The sequence below is a fragment of the Podarcis liolepis genome, assembly GCF_965112155.1.
Source record: "Podarcis liolepis genome assembly, chromosome: 12".
In the NCBI taxonomy this organism is placed as follows: Eukaryota; Metazoa; Chordata; class Lepidosauria; order Squamata; family Lacertidae; genus Podarcis; species Podarcis liolepis.
In genome coordinates, this window is record NC_139563.1 from 39,754,960 (window position 1) to 39,780,446 (window position 25,487).

Genomic DNA, 25,487 nt, shown 5'->3' on the forward strand with positions numbered 1-25,487 from the left:
GGAGCCAGCATTTGTCCGCAGACAACTTCCGGGTCATGTGACCAGCATGAATAAGCCGCTTCTGGCGAACCAGAGCAGCGCATGGAAACGCCGTTTACCTTCCCGCCAGAGCGGTACCTATTTATCTACTTGCACTTTGATGTGCTTTTGAACTGCTAGGTTGGCAGAAGCTGGGACCGAACAACAGGAGCTCACCCCGTTGTGGGGATTTGAACCGCCAACCTTCTGATCGGCAAGTCCTAGGCTCTGTGGTTTAACCCACAGCGCCACCCGTATCCCACAACCAATTTATCCTAATATAAAACACTATGTTATTTCACTGATATATGCATTTTGATGCATACTTTCCCCTAATATCCACATTTTAGAACTCCTTATCACAAAATCTGGAGAAGATTAAATATTGAAGGAAAGCTATTTTCTGTTCACCTATTATTTTGGAAGGTGCAAAGTAGGTAGGTTCATATTAAAATCCTAACGGAACCAAATTTCTCTGCCATTCCTAGTGTTAATTTAAATAGATGCCCACTCAAAAATAATAATCAAACCCAGATATCACAGACAAATGTGGTTCATGAGATGACAGTACTTGAGAAAGGATTGGGGCATAATCTATAAATAAATAGGTTAGCAGATGAAGCTTTAGGCAACCACCATCCACTTACTTAAAGGCAAGGGGACCCCTGACTGTTGGGTCCAGTCGCGGCTGACTCTGGGATTGCAGCGCTCATCTCACTTTACTGGCCGAGGGAGCCAGTGTACAGCTTCTGGGTCATGTGGCCAGCATGACTAAGCCACTTCTGGCGAACCAGAGCAGCGCACAGAAACACCATTTGCCTTCCTGCCGCAGTGGTACCTATTTATCTACTTGCACTTCGTGCTTTCGAACTGCTAGGATGGCAGGAGCAGGGACTGAGCAACGGGAGCTCGCCCCGTTGCGGGGATTCGAACCACCAACCTGTAGTTTAACCCACAGCGCCACCCGCGTTGTGCATATCCACTTACTTACATAAGAAGAATTATTGACATAAGGGGGATTCTGCAAGCTGATACCAGAAGGCCAGTATCTTCTTTCCTAAAGTGGCCAACCAGATACCCCTCTAAAGCCAAGAATAAAGCACAAAGGTAATGGACCTGTCCTACTGTTGTTCCCCAGCAACTGACATTCATAGGTGAACTTCTGCACATCTTGGACAATAAATTGCATGGGTTCGCCAGTTCATGCTGATTATGAAGTTCTTGGAAAGATGCTTAGCCTCTGCGACACAGGTTTTTATAAAGACTTGTTCACCCCATTATTGTGGCGAATTCTTTCCAAACCTGCACCACTATGGAAGATCTCATTTGGGGCAATCTGTGCCTATAGACTCACCTGCATTGCTTCAGCCCTTTGAGAACAAGCGAGGCACACTTATAAGATTTGAGATTTCTTAGAAAAGCAATCAACAAATAACTATTATTGAATGCCTGGCTTTCCTCCTGAATTATGGATAATCTTTATCATCTTCCAAGGACTAAAGTTTCACTGCAGGATAGATACATTTTCTCAGATGAGAAAGGTCACTTAATAAACAGAGGAATGTACTCAAGAGCTGAACCAACTGTATGCAAAGACACAGAATCTGCTCAATTGCAGCAGCATTTGTGCAGAGAAAATTCATTCAAGTCAAAGGAAATTCTTTGCACAGTGGAAAGCATGATGGCAGGATTTTGCTGCAGCGTTCAAAGAATGACAGAATGTAGAATCAATGCAAATATTTCATCTTCTGAATAAAATATAGGCCTGGTGTTGATATATAGGCTGGTTGATAAATATAGGCTGGTAACTATTCTGGCCATATGATTATCACCATGGCTACTCTATAGCCATCTGTTCTCAATCACTATTATGTGCCAATGACACCTACATTCTGGACATAGAGTACCGTAAATAATGCAACAGTATGTTGTCCTGTGTTTTTATTTGGCTTAGGTTTTCTTTTGAGCTTCTGAGGTCCAGGTTTTCACAAAATTTGGAATGTTGGGCAGAGGTTTAGAATGGGGCAGAAAGTTGAGCTTGGTGCAAATTTCAGTAATGGGAATGCTGAGAATCTCAATTTCGGGGGTGGATTTTTTCAATCCACTAAGGATTTAATAGAGTTTAAAAGGTGTGATTGATCTCAGGAGCTTGTGTCAGAGCTGAGCCATAGGTTTTTTTGGGAGGCAGGAGTCCGAGCTGAGAAGTTTGAACTAGATGATAAACCCAGAATCAGCTTGGATCAGCATTGCCTGATCCTCATAAGCAATAAAGTCTCCTGTACGTTAAGTTTAGTTTCATTATTTCTACCAATACATTTCCAAACATCTTTCCAATGAGCTAAAACTTGGTTTGTATTTGTTTGGGTTTGAGGGATGGTATTTAGGATGATGATGACAACGATGGTGATGGTGATGATGATGATTTATTTTATTTATACCCCACCCATCTGGTTGGGTTTCCCCAGCTACTCTGGGTGGCTTCCAACACATATAAAAATATACCGTATTTTTTGCCCTATAGGGCGCACCGGCCCATAGGACACACCTAGTTTTTTGGGGGGGAAATAAAGAAAAAATTTTTTATCCCCCCCCCCCAAGCCGCGGGGGAAGCCCGAGCTTTTAAAAACGCACCTACCGTAGTTTTTAGAGGAGAAAAGGATATCTGCCCGAAGCGCGGGGTGCTCTGTTTCAGCGCGCCCCGTGCTCCGGGAAGCAGGCTGCTATCCGCAGCCTAGGGAGCCCTGCGGGAACTCTCGCTGGGTTCCCCAGGCTGCGGATATCTGCCCGAAGCACGGAGCGCTCTGCTTCAGCGTGCCCCGTGCTCCGGGCAGCAGGCTGCTATCCGCAGCCTAGGGAGCCCTGCGGGAACTCTCGCTGGGTTTCCCAGGCTGTGGATGTCTGCCCGAAGCGCGGAGCGTTCTGCTTCAGCGAGCCCCGTGCTCCGGGCAGCAGGAGCAGGGCAGCAGACTACCCACTAAAATACAATAAAACTAAAGCATAATATCTACCAAAGTATTGAGTTGCATCTAGACGAAGAGATTGTTAGATGCACACTGTTGCAAACTAGCTCAAAAATATGCCACTATTCTTCCCAACTGTTGTATAAGATTTTATATCAGATTTATATCAGTTTCAGATTTCCCTGACACCTGGCCTGCCCCTTAAACCATTTGTTTTGAGTAATGCAGAGATAAGCTGCCCTAGTTTTTGTAGTCTGCGATGCAATGCTCTTTATTTAATCATATCTGCCTGAGATATATTAGAGGCATTCTTCACCTGTTTTCTGCATAAATGTGGCTTTCTGGAAATACTGTTAAATCCCTCTTTTTCCTCTCTTGTATAGCTCTAGCTGATTGCTGCGGCATAAATCACAGAATTATGTCTAGGTTCCTTCACTGTGTTATTCCAGTGACTATTTGTATCATTACAGGTGGGACTTACAAGAAAATGTTGCTGCATAAAGTGTTCCTGTTCCTGTTCCAGCTGACTGGCTGGAACCCTGCCTGCTTCTAGGATATTCCTAGTGCTTTTTTCTGGGGGGTACGCAGGGGTACGCATATCCCTAAACATTTTGTGAAGCTAAGTTTGGCCTCATGGAGAAGTAGTATTTCAATATGAGTAGGAAAATGAGAGTACCCCTAAGCATTTGTTTAAAGGAAAGAAAGCACTGGATATTCCATTCTGTTTCTCTCGTTCCAACAATTAGTCAGTCTTCCATGGCCTTTAACCACAGAAGCAATTTATGTGCTGGTAACAGTGACAGATTAAGGACCATTGCCCAGGCTATGAACCTGCGTCTTTTGGGGGAGTTCAACGCTATCTAGCGCAGGATTGCCACTGTGTCCTTCAACATTACTTTAGCCTGGCATTGATGGCATATTGATTTAGCACTCCTGCTGCTTTTACCTTCAATTTGATGAAAAAGAGTAATAGAGTTAAGTGTCATCCACTTATTCATAACACTTCACCCCAGATCTTTGCATGGCCTTTCTCAGTGATTTCATGCAAATGTTAAATAGCACGGTGGACCAAATGGAACCCTACAGACCCCATGGCGTAATGCCAAGAATCTGAGAAGGAGTCTTCTGGGATTGCTTGAAGCCCCTCCCTCCGTTGAAATGGATCTGGGAACTCAGGCTCATCCAAAGAATGCCTGGACAACTACCAGCCTTTCAAACACCTTGTCCGTTAGCAACTGGCTGATAATTGCTAATATCTTCTGGTTCCGGAGCAGGTTTTCGTTTAGAGGCAGCCAAAGCATTTGGCCTCTCAAGAAGACATTTATCTCAAGAAGAATTTATCATCTTCTGGACCCAGCAAGCCAGCAAATTTTACCCCAGTGTAAATTACATTGGATTCCTATGATTTGTAATTCTTTGTTTCTTTCAGCAATGAAATAAGCTGCCTATGGAAGTTAGTGAATTCCTTTTCTGGGTGCTTTTGAGGAAAGAGAAGAAAGGCATTGGTTAGGGGTGATTCTGATAGAATGTGGCCTCTCTTATTAATCTCTGAGTGGCCCTGAAAGTTAATAAAATGTGTGAATTCAGGAAGAGTGTGCCGGTGCTTTCTCCAATGTGAGAATTCCATCCAAATACCTTGCATTTAGCAGTGGCTTATAATGATTTGAAGATTAGGATGTTCATTCTAATGCAAAAAAGCTGTAAAAATAAAAACCAGTGCATTCAAGTAGATGGCATGATTCTAGAAAAGCCTTTGGGGGTTTCACAGCAGTGTTAAAAAAAGGCTCCTTGGCCAGCTCTGCAGGGTGAACAAAACATGTCCAGAATCATTTTAGGGAGAGGTGATTGCCCCTCTGTGTTGCCTCATTAATGGACTTGCTTTCCATTTAAGCCTTCACATCAATCATGTAGGCATCAAGTCTCGCTGTTTCCTTTTGTGCAGACGTCAAGATGCACTTTTTATCTATTGCTGATTTCTTGCTGTGCTAATTGGGTTTTCTTCACCTCATCTGTATATTTGGCATTGATTTTAATTACGCTTGCTTGATGGACAGCTTAGTTTGAAGCTCCCCAAATTCCTTTTCTCATTTCTAGCAACAAGTTTAAGTTTACAATTACTTGAGGAAAGGGTGCAAGACTTCATTAAAAATAATAATCACCAAATTGTTCCCATTGTACCTGAAATCTGAAATGCTTTTATTGAACAAGCCTGGACATTTGTAGGTGATTACCTACTTCATGAGATGCTAAAGTTGGAATTGTGAGCAGCAAATCAAATAAATCAATTAATGTAATAATTACACACAATCAGTGTGTGAACAGATATATATTCTTAAGGCTGAAGTTCTGTTTCCACTTCCCTGGGAGCAAGTCCTGTTGAACTCAATGAGACTTGCTTTGGAATAGACATATTACAGCAGAGCTTTTCAAACTGTGTGTTACAACACGTTAGTGTGTCGGATGCAATATGTAGGTACAGTGGTGCCTCGCAAGACGAAAAGAATCCATTCTGTGATTCTCTTCGTCTAGCGGTTTTTTCGTCTTGCAAAGCAAGCCCATTGAAGGATTAGCGGATTAGCGCTATTAGCAGCTTTTAGTGGCTTTTAGCGGCTTATCTGCTGATCGGATCAGCTGATAAGCGGCTTAGCGGCTTAGAAAAAGGGTGGGGGGAAGGGGAAAAAACCAGCAGGAACTCGCAAGACATTGTCGTCTTGCGAAGCAAGCCCATAGGAAATTCGTTTTGCGAAGCACCTCCAAAATGGAAAACTCTTTCGTCTAGCGAGTTTTCCGTCTTGCGAGGCATTCGTCTTGCGGGGCACCACTGTATGTCACATGAACACTCCCTGTGCTCTTCCCAGGGGTGGAAAAGGGTTAGTTTAATCTCCGCTTTGCTTTTGCATGTCTAAAAAACATGTCACCAACATGAAAAGTTTGGGAAGCTCTGTATTACAGGATTGCACTGTTAGTGTGGTATAAATTGTTTCTATACACATTTATTCCGATCCACAGCATTTGTTTTCAAGACAAGTAATGTGTTTTCAGTCCCCTTCTGCGACATTGAGGGTCCCGCCAGGTGTTCAAAAAAGGAGCATCACAGATGATGTGGACAGAGTTGGCATATCCTCTGTGTTGATTAATGGGCAATAGGCAATTCACAGCCCAACTCACATTGAGTTCCTTGGTGCCTACTGCGCAGATAACTGAACTCTTGCAGTCACAGTGTTTTACACATTGATATGATTCATGATGATACTCTCATTCCTAGTTAGTAGCTTTATATTTGTGGGGTTATCTGTATAGCAGCAACTATCGTATTTCTGAGAGCAGGATCATTCTCCAGAACAGGTTGTAGGTGTGTGTGTCATGCTGTGTCACAGTACGTTCAGATGATCCCAGCATTTTATCGAATATAGGTCAAACTCTGCACTAATTTATACAAGGATAAACCCAGAGATACTCTGCTGAAGCTATGGCAACTGCATTGAATGGAGGGCAGTATAAATGATACCTCAGTTGGCCATTGTGTAAAATGAAATAAAAAATCAGCACCACAATTAGAAATCTGAAAGCTGGAAAACAAGCGAATGCTGAATTCTAGCCCTCATGGATTGCCTGTACTAAGATAATAGCTACAGGAAAAGAAAACGACATTTCATTTTTCTGAACATACAGAAACATTGGTGATCAGCTGTATACTTAAATATGATTCCGTACAGAATCATATTTACCCATCTGCCGGAGAATAAATATGTGGACACAGAAGTGATTTCTGAGTTGATGGTGGTTTGGAGGAGCCAATAAGGACTGGGAGGGTGCCCAAAATTTGGAGGATCTATAAGGATTAGTACACAGTGGGAATATTAGAAAGCACTGGATCTGTGACTTTTATGATTCAGTCATGGGGGACATATGTGGCCTGTGATTTAGCGGTGGTGGTGTGTTGAGGCACCTCGCAAAACAATTATGCATTTTCAAGAGAATTCATTTCACTAGATCCAACTTTTGTGTGCATAACCAAGTAGACCTTCTCTCTCTCTCCCCTTCCCTCCGCGCCCCCTTTTCCTCCCCCTCTCTCTCCCACACCCAAATCCACCCGCACTCTCTTTCTCCCGACTCCTGCAGCACCCCTCTTTATTCCCATTGCTCACTCCATTTCCCTATTCCCAGTCCCCATATTGCTCCCACTTCCCTTCTACCCTTACAGTCTAACCACAGTGTCTATACCACAGTGTCTCTCTCTGTTGAATTAGGGTTGGTGCCTTCTATGAAAATTAATTCAATTTTAAAACAGAAAGGAAGCAAAACAAACAAAACGAAACAAGTAAACAGCCATCTGGGGCTTAGATTGCCAAAGTGGTGAAACTTGAAATAGCAGTGGTTCAGTGTCCAGAAGTCAAAGTGCTGTCTGCATTGTTTAATATTGTCTCATCTTTGTTCTTCAGAAAAATTCAAAGGAAGAGGGAGAGCAGGATCACATTTTGATTCAGCCCGCAGACGGAGTAGAGCAGTCCTTTATCACATCTCTGGACACCTACAAAGAAGAGAAAAGAACAAATTAAAAATTAATAATGTAGGTGTAGAGCACTAAGCTTCTTTTTGTGTGGTTATTTGTACAGTGAATTTTCTTCTAACTCAGAAGAGTTTCTCTAATGGGTACTACTAATCATTTGTAATTTTATTTGTAGTACGTTCTTGCTCTCAAGTTTCTTTTCAATAATGCAATATGGAAGGTCAATATATAAAGCAAAAAACTATGCCAGTATAATATTTTTATAGAGAATGAATTGAGCTATATTACAAGACAAGGGCAGAACACAATAGAGGCTGTCTGGGACCTTGGCTTTTCATATAGGTGACACATAAGCTTGCAGATCAATGCCATTCATTTTCACAGCTGCAAGCTTCTTTATGTTTTCTTTTCTCTAGCAAAGTTCTTAAAACTGATTCTAATGTAGTAGATAAGGAATTTCCCTGCTGGATGCACACAATCTCCAAGCTTCTCTGGATTTTGAGCCAATTCAGAATACCCTAATCCCTTGTGTTAGGAATTTGATTGTTTTCCTTCTCCTAGAAATGTTGTAGTATTGTTGAAACTCCTTTGGACTTCCTTAGTATTCTGCAAAAGTTTCATATGGAGGAACTTCCATATTAAGTAGGAACAGCCTAGGGATGTGTAGAACACACATAGATAATGTAACCTCCGGTAATGTCAGAGGCGTGCTCTCATATGAATGGTACCATTTCATATACAGTGGTTTCAGAGTCCATCTCTGAGAGCCAAACTAGATGCGATACTAATGGTGTTCCCACTATTAACAGGAGTGAAATTGCTGTACCAACCCCTTACCTGAATGAGACTCTGAAAGGAATTTCCCAAGGGGGGGGGCAAATATGTGACCTGGGGTGAGGTGACCAATCATGGGGGAGTGGACCAGGCCAGTTTTAGGGCTACTCCAACCCCTCCTTGTCTTTTAGATCATCTGTGGTTGGGTGGAGCCAAACAAGTAGAAGCTGATCACCTTGGGTGGTCAGTGAAGGCAGCTGAGAAAATAAAGATGAAATCCTATGCCACCCTGAGGCATTATAAGGTTGTGAGTTCATAGGAGCAATCAACTATAGCCCCAGGCTAGGGGGAAGTGGTTTCAGGGTGTCTACAGGGCTGGGCCGGGACACTTGGATGAATGCTTTTTTGTACATGTTTGGTCCTCACTCCTCAAGGCTCATCTAGAAAGAAGGAGGGATGATGTACCCTTAATGAAGTACCTTTTAGAAGACATCTGAAGGCAGCCCTGTTTAGCAAAGCTTTTAATGTTTAACAGACGATTGTATTTTAATATTTTGTTGTACCCCAGCCACTCTGGGTGGGGTATAAATAAATATAATTATTATTATTATTATCACTGAATGGCATGCTCAGGGGATGATAAAAGGGGTGCTCTCCTCTAAACAATGAATGAACTCCCTTGCCCTCACTTATTAATTGGCTCTTGATTTGCAGATCATCTTGCGTTATATTTGAATAATACACTGGCTCTTGAGTCCTCTTCACAGGTGTTGGGGCGAATGCATTGTTAGCAATTGAAGAGCAGATTTGATCCTTTCCTCTATCAACGTCCTAATAAAAAAATGCCCCCCACCTGTGCCTACTACTAGGCTTGGAAGGAAAGGTCCCATTGGTACCAGTAGAGGCTACCACTCCCAAGGAGTGGGGGGGGGGCATTTTAATTCGGACTACAGTGAGGGAGGAAAGAGTTAAACCTGCTAACGGGCTGTTTGTTTATTTTATTTTATTTTAAAAAGCATAGACATGATGGCTAACAATACATTTAGCATCATATACAGTTTGGCTCTGAAAGGGGACATAAGATACTCTTGCAGCATTCGACATTTCACTTGCTTTTCTCCCATTTTTTATGCTTGTGTGCTATGGAAAGAGACAGTGTCATACTACACACCCTTCCTCCCAAATGCTGGGCTGCTCATCATCTTGCTAATTGATACTTGTGGAGGTTGCCTTCTTTCCACCCACCTCCTTCTTTAACTGTTGAGCTACACACACAAAATAGTTTTCACCATGCATGTCAGTTTGGAAAGATACACATTCCCTGAACCAGGGCAGCAGCGTTTAGAACTGGAATGTTTTAGCACAGTTGCTCATATTGCCATTGCAAGTTTAAAGCATGAGGTATTTTTAGTAATTCATTACTTTCAGTCTCCCTTTAATTGGCAGCAAGACTTTGAATCAAATCATTGCTGTTGTAAATAAAACCTAGAAGCTGAGGAGATTTCTCCCTGGATTTGAAATGGATGTGTGTAGCTTGGTAGAATACATAAATCGATCTTCTTGTGCTTTAATTGCAATCATAGTCTCTGCTAAGGCTTCCATGATGCACATCTCTAGGTAACCACAGCTGACAAGTAAGCCTACAAAATACACTTGCTGTTTTTGTAGGCTGGTTTCTTTTGCCACCAGACCTTTGGACTAATGCTTCTACAAGATGCCCTAATGCAATCTCAGCTACAAGTGGATACAATTTTAATTGTGTGCATTGATTAACACATTACTTTGCTCTTGCGTCCCCACTTTTTGCTTGTCTTGTACTCGTGTTTTGCTTGTTTTAATCCACATCAAGCTGGGAAGGACATTTTGGCAACCAGGAAGCCATATGAGTTCATGTCTTGAAAATGTTTTTTAAAAGCTTGCATGACTGAGAAGTTGAAATATACTGGATGCTCTGGTTAGTTTCTTGCCACTCTGTTGCTCCTTGATAAAAATCCTGCCATAACACATAAATTTTGTGCAGCAGCAATCAAAATATGACATATAATGATCAGCACCCATTATATATTAGTATAATATATAATATATTGACCAATGGACACTTCTAGGTCAGAAGGTTTTCCAGTCTGACAGATAAATGACCACCCAGAACTGCTTTTTTATGTATATGTGATTTTATTTCATTTTATCTTGTTTTCAGCTTCCACAAAATTTTAATTGGCGTTTTGCTCTTAATACTGGTCATTGAACGTAATAAAATGACTTGTAGTACACTTCTCAAATGGAGGGTATATTGAGCCCGGAGCTTGTTGGAGCTTGTATTTTGTTGTTCTCTGAATTTTAATTTTTAATTATGGTGAGATGATCCTGGGAAAGAAAGGCTTGATATTTAATATGTAAATATTAAGTGTATTTAATATCTTCTGATGAAAATAATAATATAATGTAAACATATGCTTAATCCACCCCTTGGAATTTATGAGATGAGCAGAACAATTCACCCTGCGATCAGAAAGCAGCAGGGCAAGGCAGAGAGTTTTAGATTCACTGCCACATCTGAAACTCTGTTAAACATGCACCAGCCAGGATGGGAAGTGTGCTGGTGGGCTTTTATTTTTATTTTTTGCTATGCCAGCTCCAGGCTGGTGTCACTGAGGAGCCCTTTAGGGAATTCACAGGGCTTTAGATTCAGAAGTCTCAAAGCCACTGGTCACCTGCCTCCAGACAACCTATTTCTGGGTTTTCTGGGCTCTACAATGACCGCTCCCCGCTTAAAATGGGGGGCGCCCTTTGCGTGGACGCGTGCAGCCCCTAGATCTGGAGCGGCTCCAACAGCATAGGCTTGGCTTTGCCTTCCCTCAGGTGGGATACCTGGAGGTCTCCGCCTACCTCAGTCAGTTGTCCAATCCCACCTGGGGGAAGCGTTGCCAAGGAGACCAGGCCAGGTAGGGGAGGCATTACCTGCCCACACAATAGAGGAAGGATCTTACCTAGGAATCCTCACTTGGCTCTACAATCAGCATGCCACTCCCACAGGAAGCACCATCCCCATCCTTGTTCTTTTCATTATAGAATCATAGAATTGTAGAGTTGGAAGGGACCTTTAGGGACTACTAGTCCAACCCCCCTGCAAAGCATCCATGGCTACTCAAACACTGCTTAAAAACCTCCAAGGAAGGAAAGAGTCCACTACCTTCTAAGGGAATCTGTTCCACTTTTGAACAGCTTGTACCATCGGAAAGTTCTTCCTGTTGTTTAGTCTCCTTTCTTGTAACTTGAATCTGTTGGTTCGGGTTCTAAGCTCCAGAACAGGAGAAAGCTGGCTTGCTCTATCTTCCATGTGACAGTCCTTTAGATATTTGAAGATGGCTATCATATCTCCATTCAGTCTCCTCTTACCCAGGCCAAACATACCCAGCTCCCTCAACCATTCCTCATAGGGCTTGGTTTTCTAACTTACCACCTACTTGGGCAAAGCTTGGGACTTTACTAAACTTTACTTAACTTTGGTTAGATTGTGTTCATACTTAGCAAAGTACTCTGACATCAGTGCCTACAGTTGAAACAACAACACACAAAACGATTTACCCTTTTTTTGCAGCTACGACAATAAAGAGACAGAAAGTATGGCTTTAGTGTTGTATTGCCAAGCATTATTTTTTAATACCCGAGGTGGGCAAGTCAGCCAAGAATTATTACATGAACAGTCAGTTTAAAAGGTCAAGAGTTCTGTAATGGATGCTTCAGAAATGGCTGTAGCTAAACTGAAAATGCCAGCTTATGCTGGTAACAGCACATCTCAGGAGCAGCACCATGCATTTTCTCTGGATTTATAATGCAACAGCCGCTCTCTTGAGCACTTTTGGCCTCTTTACTGAGTTAGCATCGAGGATTTTCCCTTTCCATTTCTGGCAGAAAGTGTTTCCATTCTCCTCCCTTACGGTTAAAATAACCCTGCAGTACATTAATGTGAAGTGCGATTACGCTGAGCCCATGGAAGGAGGATTAAAGGAACAATATCGGCAAATTTAGCTTTGGTGGGCAATGTGTGGGTGGGGGAGGGCAGCTTTTACAAAGTTGTAAGACTACCAAAAAGTTTTCCATTAGTTGTCAAATAAGAACTGATGCATTGTATATTGATTCTCTTTCTCTCTTTCCCTTCCAGAATGTTTTTGTAGATAAACCAGCATTTCCAGAATACAAAGTTTCAGATGCAAAAAAGTCGAAATTCATACTTTTGCATTTTAGCACTTTCAAAGCTGGCTGGGACTGGCTTATTTTATTGGCGACGTTTTATGTTGCCGTGACTGTACCTTACAATGTTTGCTTTATTGGCAACGATGATCTATCTACAACCCGAAGCACAACTGTCAGTGACATTGCAGTGGAAATTCTTTTTATCATAGGTAAGACACACCTCTTCTCTTTCCGCTTTGCTCATTTCGTGGCTCTGAAAATAACTATAGGTTTTTGACAAGAAGAAATAATGCTGCATTCAAATATCTGTATTTATTTTCTGGCATGGCTGACCATACTGTTAGGCAGAGCAAAACAGACCGTCTGAGACAGCATATTTTGTTGTGCCATCAAAGGGAAGCAGTTAGTGATTTAGGCTGTAATCCTGTGTACACTAACCTAGCAGAAAGCTACACTAAATTCAGTAGGACTTAACGGCTAAGTAGAGGTGAATGGAATTGATCCGTTGATGAAAATAAGAATAATAAATTGTGGCAGGGGAAGGGGGAGTGAAGGTGCCACTTGGATTTCCATCTTTAGTCATCAATATATATTGGACTGTTTCTGTTTTTCTGGACAGCTCATTACAAAGTACAAATGATAGATGCCTGTCAAATTACCAGGCATCACTAACTGACTGACAAGGCATTTAAGCTGGTGTACTTGCATTTTAAGCCATCCTTTCCCTACTTAGAGCATATGCAGAGCACCTTTCCCTCTGATTAATTTCAGAGAAGCCTCACATATTTGGGAATTCAAGCTTTAAGGGTATGGCTTCAGGGACATCCCAAATCTCCTTTTGAAAGTTATCCATTGCATCGACTTCAGTTACAAAATGATCAGGGTCCATGACTATGAAAGGGGTCTGTGAATCATGGTATCAGCTTGATGTTTGTATATCATTTTTTTTAATGATATTTATTAAAATTTCAGAAACAAAAAAAATACATAATTAAAAATAACAAAGACAAGGAAAAATATAGCAAAAAAGAGAAAAAACATACAAAATACAATATATAGGGAAAAAAAGAAAAAAAATGGAAAAAACACTTAAAAACAAAATTAATCCTTCCGTATCTTACATTTCATTTCCTTACTTTCCTGATCTCTCACCTCCCTTTTTTGTATTCCAGTTCAATTGGTTAATTCAGCAATTCCTTTCCCTCTTTATTTTTGTCTTAGTCCTTTAACTTAATATATTATAGCTTTAGATTCTCACCTATTAACCATCCATTTTTACATACACCTTTATGACATTACTGCTAAAACCACTTAACTTCATTCTGACATCATTCTAACATTCATTAATTTTATAATATTTCTGTAAGTAGTCTTTAAATTTCTTCCAGTCTTCTTCCACCGATTCTTGTCCCTGGTCTTGGATTCTGCCAGTCATTTCCGCCAATTCCATGTAGTCCATCACCTTCATCTGCCATTCTTCCAGAGTGGGTAGATCTTGTGTCTTTTGATGTTTGTATATCAAGGCAAACTTGCACAAGCGTCAGGCGGTAGTTATGGAAACCCTTACTCTGTGATCAGAGCCACAAGTGGATTAAAGTCACTTGAAGCTATCTTTGGTCCATCTGGCTCAACATGATTTACACAGACTGGCAGCAGCTCCCCAGGATTCGATCAGAAGTCTTTTCCAGTCTAACATGGAAATCCTGGGGATTGAACCAGTGACTTTTTTGAATGCAAACAAATGCTCTACCACTGACTTTCCTTGACAACAGTCCTTCCAAGTGGTGACTTCTGTGAGCTTCATGAATGAACACGTGTTTGAATCTTGAGTTACCCCACATCCAAGCTCTGCATTCTAGCCATTATGCTGCATAGCTTATCTGATTTATTTAACGTTATAGTTCTAGCTGCTTTTACTAGGGAGTAAGAATTTTACTAGGGAGGGACTCGGATGGCGCTGTGGGTTAAACCACAGAGCCTAGGACTTGCCGATCAGAAGGTCGGCGGTTCGAATCCCCGCGACGGGGTGAGCTCCCGTTGCTCGGTCCCTGCTCCTGCCAACATAGCAGTTCAAAAGTACATCAAAGTGCAAGTAGATAAATAGGTACCACTCCGGCGGGAAGGTAAACGGTGTTTCCATGCGCTGCTCTGGTTCGCCAGAAGTGGCTTAGTCATGCTGGCCACATGACCTGGAAGCTGTACGCTGGCTCCCTCGGCTAATAATGCGAGATGAGCGCTGCAACCCCAGAGTCGGTCATGACTGGACCTAATGGTCAGGGGTCCCTTTACCTTTAAGAATAGTTCATTCTCCTACATTCTATATCAAACCAAGGCGCTGAGGGTAGAATTCGGAATTCTGATGACTAGGTTTTACTTTTTTTAAAAAAACAAGCGCCTCACATTTCCTATCAACACCTGATATGAACTGAGAGAATTAGCTGCATTATTCACAAATCCATCCATTAAATCCATCACTGACTAATGCCTTAGAATTTGCCTTCTTTCACCATATTTGTTTTATGGTTCTCTTTTGTAGGCTCTCTTTTGGAAATCTAGATTAATAAAATTATGGCTGTTGGGGTTTGTTTGTTTTTTTTAAAAAAGAATTGTAGATTGAAAGCCTTAGTAAGTAGGAAGAAAGCAGAAACAATGAAAGTGTTTATAATCCCTTATAATTTCTATGAATGTTCCCTTCTTCTGTGTTTCAGATTACATGGATGTTTATTCAGGAGCATAAGTGCAGGAACACAGCCTATTCAGGAACATAATGACTTCAGGAACATAATTATCACAATAGTGGGCAATCAAATGTGGACTTTGAAGTAGGAATACACACACACACACACACAGAGAGAGAGAGAGAGCCATTTTGAAACAGGGAAGTGGGGACCATAGAATCATAGCATTGTGGAGTTTGGAAGGAACTTGAGGCTCATCTAGTCCAATCCCTTGCAGGAATTGCAGCTAAAGAATCCCTGGCCACCCAAGCACTGTTTAAGAACCTCCAATGAAGGGGGGGCGTGTCTACCACCTTCCGAGGTAGTCCATTCCACTGCCAGACTCAGTGTCAGAAAGTTCTTCCTAATGTTCAGTTGGAATCTCCTTTCTTGTAAATTTGAATCCAGGAGAAAATAAGTTAGCTCCATCTTCATGACACAACCCTCCAGACATTTGAAGATGGCTATCATAGCTTCTCTCAGACTTCTGTTCTTCAGGCTAAACATGCCCAACTCCCTCAACTGTTCCTCATAAGGAAGGCTTGGTTTCCAGACCCGTAATCATCTTGGTCACCCTCCTCTGCCTACATTCCAGCTTGTCAATATCCTCCTTAAACTGTGGTGCCCAGAACTGGACACAGTAATCCAGATGGGATTTGACCAAGGCAGAATAGAATTATACTATTGCTTCCCTTGATATGGACATTACTGTTGATGCAACCAAGAACTGCATTAGCTTTTTTGCTGCAGCATAACACTGTTCACTCGTGTTAAGATTGTGGTCTACTAAGACCCCTAGATCCTTTTCACGTGTACTGTTGTCAAGTCAGGTGAACCTTACATTTCTCCCTACCAAAACTGATTTTGTTAGTTTCAGCCCAGTTCTGCAAGGTCATCTTGAATCCTGATTCTATCTTCTGAAGTATTAGCTACTCTTCCTAGTTTGGTGTCATCTGCAAATTTGATGAGCATCCTATCAATTCCTTAATCCGTGTCATTTATAGGTCCTAACCATGCAGGCAAAATAACTTATAGTTAGTAGAGCATGAGACTTTTTATCTCAGGGTCATTCCACAGGGAGTTGGACTACATGACCTTGTGGTTCCTTCCAACTCTATGATTCTATGTCTACTTAGAAGTAAGGTCTATTGAAATCAATGAGGTTTACTCCCAAGTAAGTGAAGTTATAATCACATTCTATATACATTTTGAAATAGGTCAATAATAAATTACTTTTTGTGACTCTTAGTTGGCTTTTACATTTAGAAAACTGAATCATGGTAGCTCAATAAGTAGATAGCTATCTTCTAATCTCTTGTTTAGGTCTGTTGTCATGTTTTCCATTACTAGAATAGACCAAAGTGGCTATTTATCTATTTCTTCTCAGCAGGAATGGTCGGCTTTCTCTCTTTCCTTGTAATGAATGAGTGCTCCTGATTTGTAGGTTTAATCTGATTGATAAACCAGGCTTTGAATGTTGCCCCAATTTTATTTCTAAGCAGGCTGGAATACTGTAGTTTAATTAAGAACTAAACTTGAAAATTATTACTTAGGGGTGCTTTTTTCTTTTTCTTTTTTTACTGTGGAAATTTTATGGGAAAATCTGTCAAAGTCACCACATCTTAAGCGTCTGAAAAATAAAACAAAACAAATAGCAATGAGACCAATTAAATAAATGTGCAGCTTTTAGAAGGTCGGGAAGTAGAGCCTAATTAATCTTCTCTGGATGTGACTTTTGTAGAATAATGACTATTCAGTGACAGCAAGAAAAAAATGTAGGGGGGAAAGCCATTGCTGAAGAAAAGTTCAAAATTTGCCAGAATTGCCTGATTGAGTAAAAAGTCAAAGGGGTGAAGAACAATATGCCCAGTGAAAATGTTCCAGTGCTTTGATTGCTTTTCATCAGAAACTCTTTAGTGGCAACACTCTGCAGGCATAATAGTTGGCCACAAAAGGAACTAGGATCTTATGTATATTTATAAGCAAATCAGGAAGGAGGGCTGAGAAAAAGCAATTATGAAACCTGACATGCTTGTCACAAGCCATATTAGCGTTAGATGCTGCATGTGCACATTCAAGGATGATATTTGCACACTTCTGAGCACAGAAGCTAAAACAGCCCGTCTATCTCCAGCTTAATGACCTAGGCAGAACCTTCAGTCGCATCCAGGGATGGCATGGCAGGGCTTCCTTGAAAACCTTGGTGTGCAAATTGGAGTCTGGCACCACGAGCGTGCCTCACTGGAGCAAATTCTTTCCCCCGCTGATATTACCCGTGATAGAGAGTTATATGGTTCCCAGTTTATAAACTAGATTATATTAAGAACCCAAAGTGGAAACGATTAGCGTTATTTTACTTTAGAAAGTTTTTTTGGGGGGGGATTTGTCAAAGTTGAAGACATTTTCACGTTAAAAAATGGCTAAAGCATGGTTCATATTTGTATAGTATTTTTTTAAATAAATGCCTAAAGACAATAGGTCCTTGTGGTGCTCCAGATGTACGGTTTCTGTTCACAAGCAATATAGACTGTGATGTACCCAGAAGCCAAGCTATAGCTCTTGATAGTTGCATGTCACTACCAGGTGTTATGTACTGAAGTTCTCACCCTGGGCCAGCAGGGGGATACTGTAGATAGTTTTCACTCAGGTCCACATATGCAAATAAGGGATCGAAAGTGAGGTTCCGTGATTGGATAGTTACAGAAAATGGTTACTGTTGCGTTCTAGTGGAGCTCTATATAAGCAGGCTGGCTGAACCCTTCAGCTCAGTTCTGTTCTGGCCTATGAATAAACAAGAGCTGATTGAAGAATCGCTGTGTCATCTGATATGTTCACCCACAACTTAACACCAGGCACTTCACATTGCCCTGTGGAGTTTCCTGTTTGCAGAGCTCCTCCTGCACATCCAGGGGATTCATAGTGCCAAATGACTCTAGATCAATGGTATTGCAGTTAAGGCAAAAATAGCAATGCGTGTGAAGTTTCAGCCAATGTCAGCATGACAACATTTTTCTCATGGTTTCTTTTCAGAGGCCGTACATTGCAGTCTCTTTCTCTCACACACACATTTTGCAAAACAGATTTTTTTTTTAAAAAAAAACCCTCTTGCATTCTGAGTTATCTCAGAAAAAGGCAACTGCTGCCCAGCCTGGTCCATGGGTGCTATTACTGGGAAAAAAATGGTGCAAATTGAATTGCGGAGATGCAATTTCTGATTGAGAGGACATGAACTGAAATGGTCAGATACAAGCAAAGCATTATATAAACTCTGTGCAAGTTTTTGATAGAGGGAAAATAAAATAATGCTAGGACCTGCAGCTTCTAGCAAAATTCTTTTGACATTCTGTGGATGTTAGAGCAATTTTCTCCTTGACACCAGTAAGAGCTATATGCCTGAGGGCAATAGATGGTCCTCATCTTCTGGAACATGATAATAATTGAGACAACTGCCAGAATCTGAACTTTTGTTTGGATTTTAACATGCTCTAGCATGCCACAACAAAAGCATTTCTCATGGCAATAGGCAATGCAGCCATAAACTGTAATACAGAAACACATAAACTGTGCAAGTCACCACGCTGTAATTCTTAGCTTTGATTTGTTCCCACCATCTCTCACCATTCAGTTACTTTCAGTTGACTCAGCATTTCCACTCTGAGCAAGTCTTCACTGTGTTGTGTGGAGTGGCCTGCTAAACATCTGAAAAATATTTGCCAAAAGTGTTTCCCTCCCAGGTTTTTATTGTGAAATAAATGAAGAGCATTGCTCTTTTTTTTTGCCCTCTACTTATCATTTAAAGGGAAAAAATAGCAGCCTCTGACAACTTGTTTCTTTCTCAAGCAGATATTATTTTAAATTTCCGAACAACGTACGTCAGCAAGTCTGGCCAAGTAATATTTGAAGCGAGATCTATTTGTATCCACTATGTGACTACCTGGTTCATCATTGATTTAATTGCTGCACTTCCTTTTGACCTGCTTTATGCTTTTAATGTCAATGTGGTGAGTATGGCCTTTCTATCCCACTTTATCTCTACGGTTCTCAAGTGTCTCTTTTGTGAATGAAAATATTGCTCTTCACAGGCAAAAGAAAAGAACAGGGCCAGTGTGTGTGTGTGTGTGTGTGTTGTACCCTCGAGTGCAGCTTTTTATCTCTCCCAAGTACATGAAGTGTTTTATCTTGAAGTGCTGAAGAAGCAATTGTGGGGGAAAATGTAGCAGTTAAAGCAAAACCTTAGGTATCAAACTGAGGGGAATCCTCTGGAACTATAAAGTCTGCTGTACTTCATGCACATGTAGTCTTTTTTTTCTTTTTTCTTTTTTAAAGTTTCTCCATGTTCAGCGGGATGTGGGTGGCACTGTGGGTTAAACCACAGAGCCTATTACTTGCTGATCAGAAGGTTGGCGGTTCGAATCCCCGCATCGGGGTGAGCTCCCGTTGCTCGGTCCCAGCTCCTGCCAACCTAGCAGTTCGAAAGCACGTCAAGTGCAAATAGATACAGTGGTGCCTCACAAGACGAAATTAATCCATTCCACGAGTCTCTTCGTCTTGCGGTTTTTTCGTCTTGCGAAGCACGGCTATTAGCGGCTTAACGGCTATTAGCGGCTTAGCAGCTATTAACGGCTTAGCGGCTATTAACGGCTTAGCGGCTTTAAGAAAAAGGAAACAAACTCGCAAAAACTCGCAAGACGTTTCGTCTTGCGAAGCAAGCCCATAGGGAAATTCGTCTTGCGGAACAACTCAAAAAACGGAAAACTCTTTCGTCTTGCGAGGCATTCATCTTGCGAGGCATTCGTCTTGCGAGGTACCACTGTAAATAGGTACTGCTCTGGCAGGAAGGTAAACGGTGTTTCCATGCACTGCTCTGGTTCGCCAGAAGCGGCTTAGTCATGCTGGCCACATGACCCGGAAGCTGTACACCAGCTCCCTCGGCCAATAAAGTGAGATGAGCGCCACAACCCCAGAGTCGGTCACGACTGGACCTGATGGTGAGGGGTCCCTTTACCTTACTATGTTCAGAGAAACCCTTCCAAAACACAAATGTCTAAGGGGAATTTGGGCCAATCCTCTACTCACACACAGATGTGGAATCTGTGGTCCCCTAACTCTGATCTCCAAATTCCTTCATCCTTCATGCTGGTAGAAGCTGGAGTTCAAGTACATTGAAGATGGGGAAGGGTATCACAGGTCCTGCCCTGCCCTGAGTTATGTAAGCCAAGTAGAAATACTGGGGGGGGGGGGAATATTGCTTTTAAAAATACTGTATTTTTCCATGTATATCACCCATGTCTAAGACTCAAATTATTTTTGGGGACTCAAATTTAAGAAAATGGGGGAAGATGACCCAGAGTTGTTGATCTTTTTTTTTGGGGGGGGGGGATGCCGAAAATCACTAACCAGATTTAAAAACGCTGACCACTAACAATTGCTCGCATCTCTGAGCAGCAGCCGGAAATCAAACGCCCAATTGCCGCAGTGACAGCCAATCCACAGCAGATATTAATTCAGCAACCTATCACCCAACCAATTGGTGCAGCAGCAGAAAATCCAAAGCAGAACTTTTAGCAACCAACTATCACACACCAAATCACCACTCACAAGCTCCTGCTCGTAGTGGCAACCAATCACCCGTCACCCACATTCACTATCCGTAGACGAGGCAAGTTTTTAACATTATTTTACGGTAAAAAAAACCTTGTCTTATACACGGAAAAGTATGGTAGTTGAAAATGCTTATGAGATCAAGTGTGCTACCCATTATTTTTGGGGTAATGGAATTACTGGAACATATTCGTGGCAACTAACTTAAGAATTAATAATTTTAATTATACACACAAACATACACAGTTAACTTTCTTGTATCAGTTATCCCCACCCCAAGAGATGTTGGGAAGTTGATGTAAGCTTGTGAAGGTTCCAAGGTTCATCAGCATTTTTTTAGGGGGGGGACTTTGGGGTGGGAGAGTCAGTTCAGTCAAAACCCATTAAGCCACAATCTTGATATGCATCTGAACATTCACTAGACTGTACAAAAAAACCCATTCAGGAAGTTATTTACCCACACTAATTTTTAAACTTTTTCATATTTTGCCTCTAACACGCCCCCCCCCCAAATTAATTTAGGTTGTAATGTACATTGACTTTTTAATAATATACTATGTTTTACTGAAAAGTGGGATACTTGCATAGTTCCTATATGATGTTAACTCAGTTCTGCAAACGAGTAGATTAGGGGGAATTCAAGTTTTTATTCTTTAATGCCTTAATACTCTCCTGTCTCTAAAGATCTTTATGCACAATGCAACGATGCTGATTTACTCAGAAAATTATTCTGCCTTAGGCGGCCATGAATTTCCTGCACATGCATTAAGAGTTTCATAAATCCAGATTTTACTTGGGGGGGGGGGGGGTTATTTGGAGATACAGATGAAAGCCTTGTGAATTGTTGGATTGTTATTTAATTGACAGTCTTATATGTAGAGTAAAGGAGTCAACAAATCCTGATAGAGACTTCTTTATTTTTAATTATGATTGTGACATGAAGGATTTCTAAGCATCTAACAGAATACTTCCTTAGCAATAATTAGCACAGGGGATGTACTTTCATTTGTTGTTTTTGTTAAAGCAGAGGCTGGAGAAGACGGTACAGCCTTCTGACAGCATGCAGTTAGGCTGAAGTCTGAAATTTCAAAAGCACTGAGATACCTAGGAGCACACAAGGTCTGCTTACTTTGGTACAGTGGCTAAACTGATCTCTACCCATGGAGAGGTCAGCACTCCTTCTCTCTTACAAGGCTAGGTAGCTATAAATTCTTCTTCCTTTTAGATTCTGCTTTCAGTGAGTTCAAAAGCACGCAAGTTCTGATCACAAGAAGAGCTAGGATCATTTTATATAATTAGTAAATTGTGCAGTAAAAAATTGTTGTGGATGTCTAGGGTGCAGCTGGAAATTCTCTAGTGGAGCAGTGGAAAACCTCAACCCAGGCAGCCCTGTATTGGGAAGTTTTTTATGCTTGTTTTGCTGTGTTTTTTTTATATTTTGTTGGAAGCCACCCAAAATGGCTGGGACAACCCAATCAGATGGGTGAGAGATAAGTATAAAGTTGTTGTTGGGTGAGGTATAATTCCTGTTCTGGGCTCAATAAGCACAGGACACCTTTGCCCAGCAACACGTGGCCCATAGATAGATACTGGGCAAGTATTACTTGCCATGCCTTCTTCAGCCACTTTTTTAACTTTAGTGTTGCGGTTTTTAGCAGTGCAGATTCTTGCAGTTGCTAGGAAAAGCTTACCCTTACTAGTCTAAATCAGTTAGCTATAAAGTGAAATTCGGCTGGCTTTGTATACATGAATAATCAAATTTAGCTAGGCACAGAGTAGGAGTGCTGACTCCTCATTTTGTCTTTCTAAGTTGTGAAAATATAACTTCTGTATATGAATTTCAGATCTTACAGTGACAAACCGAACACTGCTAAAGGGAGAGAAAAAACATTTGGAATGAGTAATGAGAAATAATTACACATGATTTATTACACTCATTTGCAAACCTATTATTATCACATAATTTTAAAAAATGGAGATTTTGTTTAATCCATCATAGAAAAATGTAATGTGAGCTCAAGTATATATAACTGATATAACTTCCCTTTAAAGGAGATGTCTTCTCAGTGGCCATTTTGCCTTCTACCTGGATTTAGTCTTCCCTCCCCAAACTATTTCCCTTTTGCAGTGTGTTTTTTACATTACTGACCTGGAAGTAAAGCCCATTGAAGCCAGTGAGACTTAACATCTGATAGCGTTATACACCACCCCAATCTTTGATTGTGAGAAATTCCAGGGGCTCCAGGCAGGCTTACCTGTATTACCTTTTGGGGATGAAGTACAGCAGAGACTGTTGTCTTTATGATCATAGAATCATAGAATTGTGGAGTTGGAAAGGACCACAAGCTTTATGTAGTCCAGCGCCCTGCAATGCAGGAATCGTTTTGCCCAATGTGGAGCTCGAACCCAAGACCCTAAGATTAAGAGTCTCCTGCTCTACCGACTGAGCTACCTTTTAAAGTTGATACACATATGTACAACCTGGGCCAATGATGGAAGGGTTCATAGCATCAGCACTTCAAGAGAGTCTTCCTTCCTCCATCGGCGCATCCTAGGCTCCAAGCAGAGATCCAACATCATGCTCTCTCCCTGCTGCTTTGCGCCTCCTGGTCACATAACTCCTTACTCTTAAGCTGCTGGCTCACACAGCTTCTAGCTCTAGTTTCTCTCAGTTGTGGCTTTATCTTCAAACTAACTTGGAGCTGAGGGAGGGGCCTTAACCACCGTTGATGATGCGTTGTCCTTTTAATGGCTTTGTCACCTCGTGCAGAAAGCTTAGCCAACCTAAGTAGTGCCCAACACTTGACTTAATTAAAGGATTAGCTGGGTCTAGCACAACTTAATACACACAGTTTGGGCTTAATACACGCTGGCTTAATGCATATGGCTCTGTCACCCAGTCTTAACACTCCAAGCACTGATGAAATTCTAACACCTACTGGACTCAGGAATTTAGGGTGTCTAGCACCCACAAACTCATAACACTAATATGCAGAGGTTTACACTGCTAGGGTGTAAGCCTGAGGGCAAACACATTTTAAAAAATTCTTTCTATAGTGCCCAAGAAGTTTAGGTTCCTATAATTATTATATAACTAGAAGCATTTCAGGTTTTCCAAACCTGACTATGTAACTCACCTTCATACATTCACCAGGGATGTGTATGGGCACCAAGACCCGCCTTGTATGCACATTTTGTGTATTTTTAAAAATTCTGATCTGTTTCTGAGTCTCTCTGCTCTCCCACACTTCGGTCTGTTCCAAGGTTTTCTGCCTAAAATGGAGCTCTGTGCTCCTCATTCACTATAATGGGAAACCAAAAATTGCTGTAATATTTTCCCGTTTTGTCCAATGTGGGTAAAATTAACAGGCACATAAGCCTCTTCAGAGTGGATTTAGCCTGCCAAATTGCAGACAAATAGGTCCAGGGGCTTTTTGTGGGGAAGGAAGGGGGATTCACTTTCAAGAGGTGTTGGAGTGGTGTACATTCTTGCTTATACATTAAAAAACAACATGTAGCTTCAGACTGGCTTTTCCTTTCTGGTGCTTGTGTCCTGCAATAGGCTCACAAAATGAGGCTAACAAAAATGTTGTGTTCTGAAGAGCTCTGGGATTTGTTTTTGTTTGGTTAAAACACAGTGGTATAGGGCTTTTAAAAAAAATTAAACAGAACATTTAACTTTTGAAGAAACCTTATGCTGCTTAAAAAAATAAAGAAAAGAAAATCCACCTAGAACTCTTTAATACTTTGCATGTGATATTTTGGATAGCCTCACTTCTTGCAAAGTACATGGGCCTAGTAAAAAAGAAAGAGATATAGAAAAAATATAGAGCTGTAATGTCAGAAAAGTATAGAAATGAGACAGTAACCTGAAGCACTTTCCTGTATGGAAAGACGGCTGAATATTACTTTCCCTTCTCACCCTTTCAGGTGTCCATCGTTCACCTTCTCAAGACTGTACGATTGCTGCGTCTTTTACGTCTTCTTCAGAAGTTGGATCGCTATTCCCAGCACAGCACTATCGTTCTGACACTTCTTATGTCTATGTTTGCGTTGTTAGCTCATTGGATGGCTTGCATTTGGTATGTCATTGGAAAGAAGGAGATGGAAAAAAAACCATTCACTTGGGACATAGGTACATGCTTTATTTCCCCTCACAGACTGAAAAGTTATACTTTAAAACATCAAAATGTTGCAACTTAAGGGGGGGCACAAAAATTGATTTGGTATGATGTAAACTTCTGGCTTCTACAATCTTCTTTTTAACACATTGGACTACAGAGTGAGGGCAGGAAAATGTTGCCTCACTCTGAATTAGTTTCATGCAACATTTCGCAAAACCAAATGAGAGTGATGGCAATACTTACTGCCTCACCCTGGTGTATTGTGTGTGTGATTGATTGATTGATTGATTGATTGATTAAAATAAAGGTTTTGTGTATAAAATAATGACACTGACATCAGCCAACCACCAGTAAGACTACAAAAACTTCCAGATCATTTGCAATTTAAATATATTGCATAGGTTTAAACTGAATTTATTAAGCACATATTCTTTTCTTATAAGGAGATTTATAAGAACTGTGGCACAGTCTTCTCAAATTTGAGAACTTTTCAGCCCCGTTGTTTTCCCTGAGAACCATTTCTCAGAGCTTCTCATCAGGTTAATTCTTCCGCTGGCAATGAGAACTTGACTCCATTGACCAAGGACTC

The 25,487-nt window shown here is 41.2% G+C and overlaps 1 protein-coding gene and 1 long non-coding RNA gene across 3 annotated transcripts in view; one reads left to right on the forward strand and one right to left on the reverse strand.

The window, feature by feature from the left end:
* The window catches only part of KCNH8 (potassium voltage-gated channel subfamily H member 8), a 150,512-nt gene that overhangs the window by 71,379 nt on the left and 53,646 nt on the right, over positions 1 to 25,487 (forward strand). For both annotated transcript variants that reach the window (XM_083467882.1, XM_083467883.1), the window contains exons 4-7: positions 7,421 to 7,548; positions 12,425 to 12,665; positions 19,017 to 19,174; positions 24,705 to 24,909. In XM_083467882.1, coding sequence (XP_083324008.1) covers positions 7,421 to 7,548; positions 12,425 to 12,665; positions 19,017 to 19,174; positions 24,705 to 24,909 — 732 coding nt within the window. The remainder of the gene's footprint in view (positions 1 to 7,420; positions 7,549 to 12,424; positions 12,666 to 19,016; positions 19,175 to 24,704; positions 24,910 to 25,487) is intronic.
* On the reverse strand, positions 6,839 to 24,814 carry LOC310690049. Its single transcript, XR_014517841.1, has 3 exons — positions 24,697 to 24,814; positions 23,912 to 24,076; positions 6,839 to 7,509 (listed from the first exon to the last, which is right to left on the reverse strand). It is a non-coding gene; the product is annotated as an uncharacterized lncRNA (long non-coding RNA).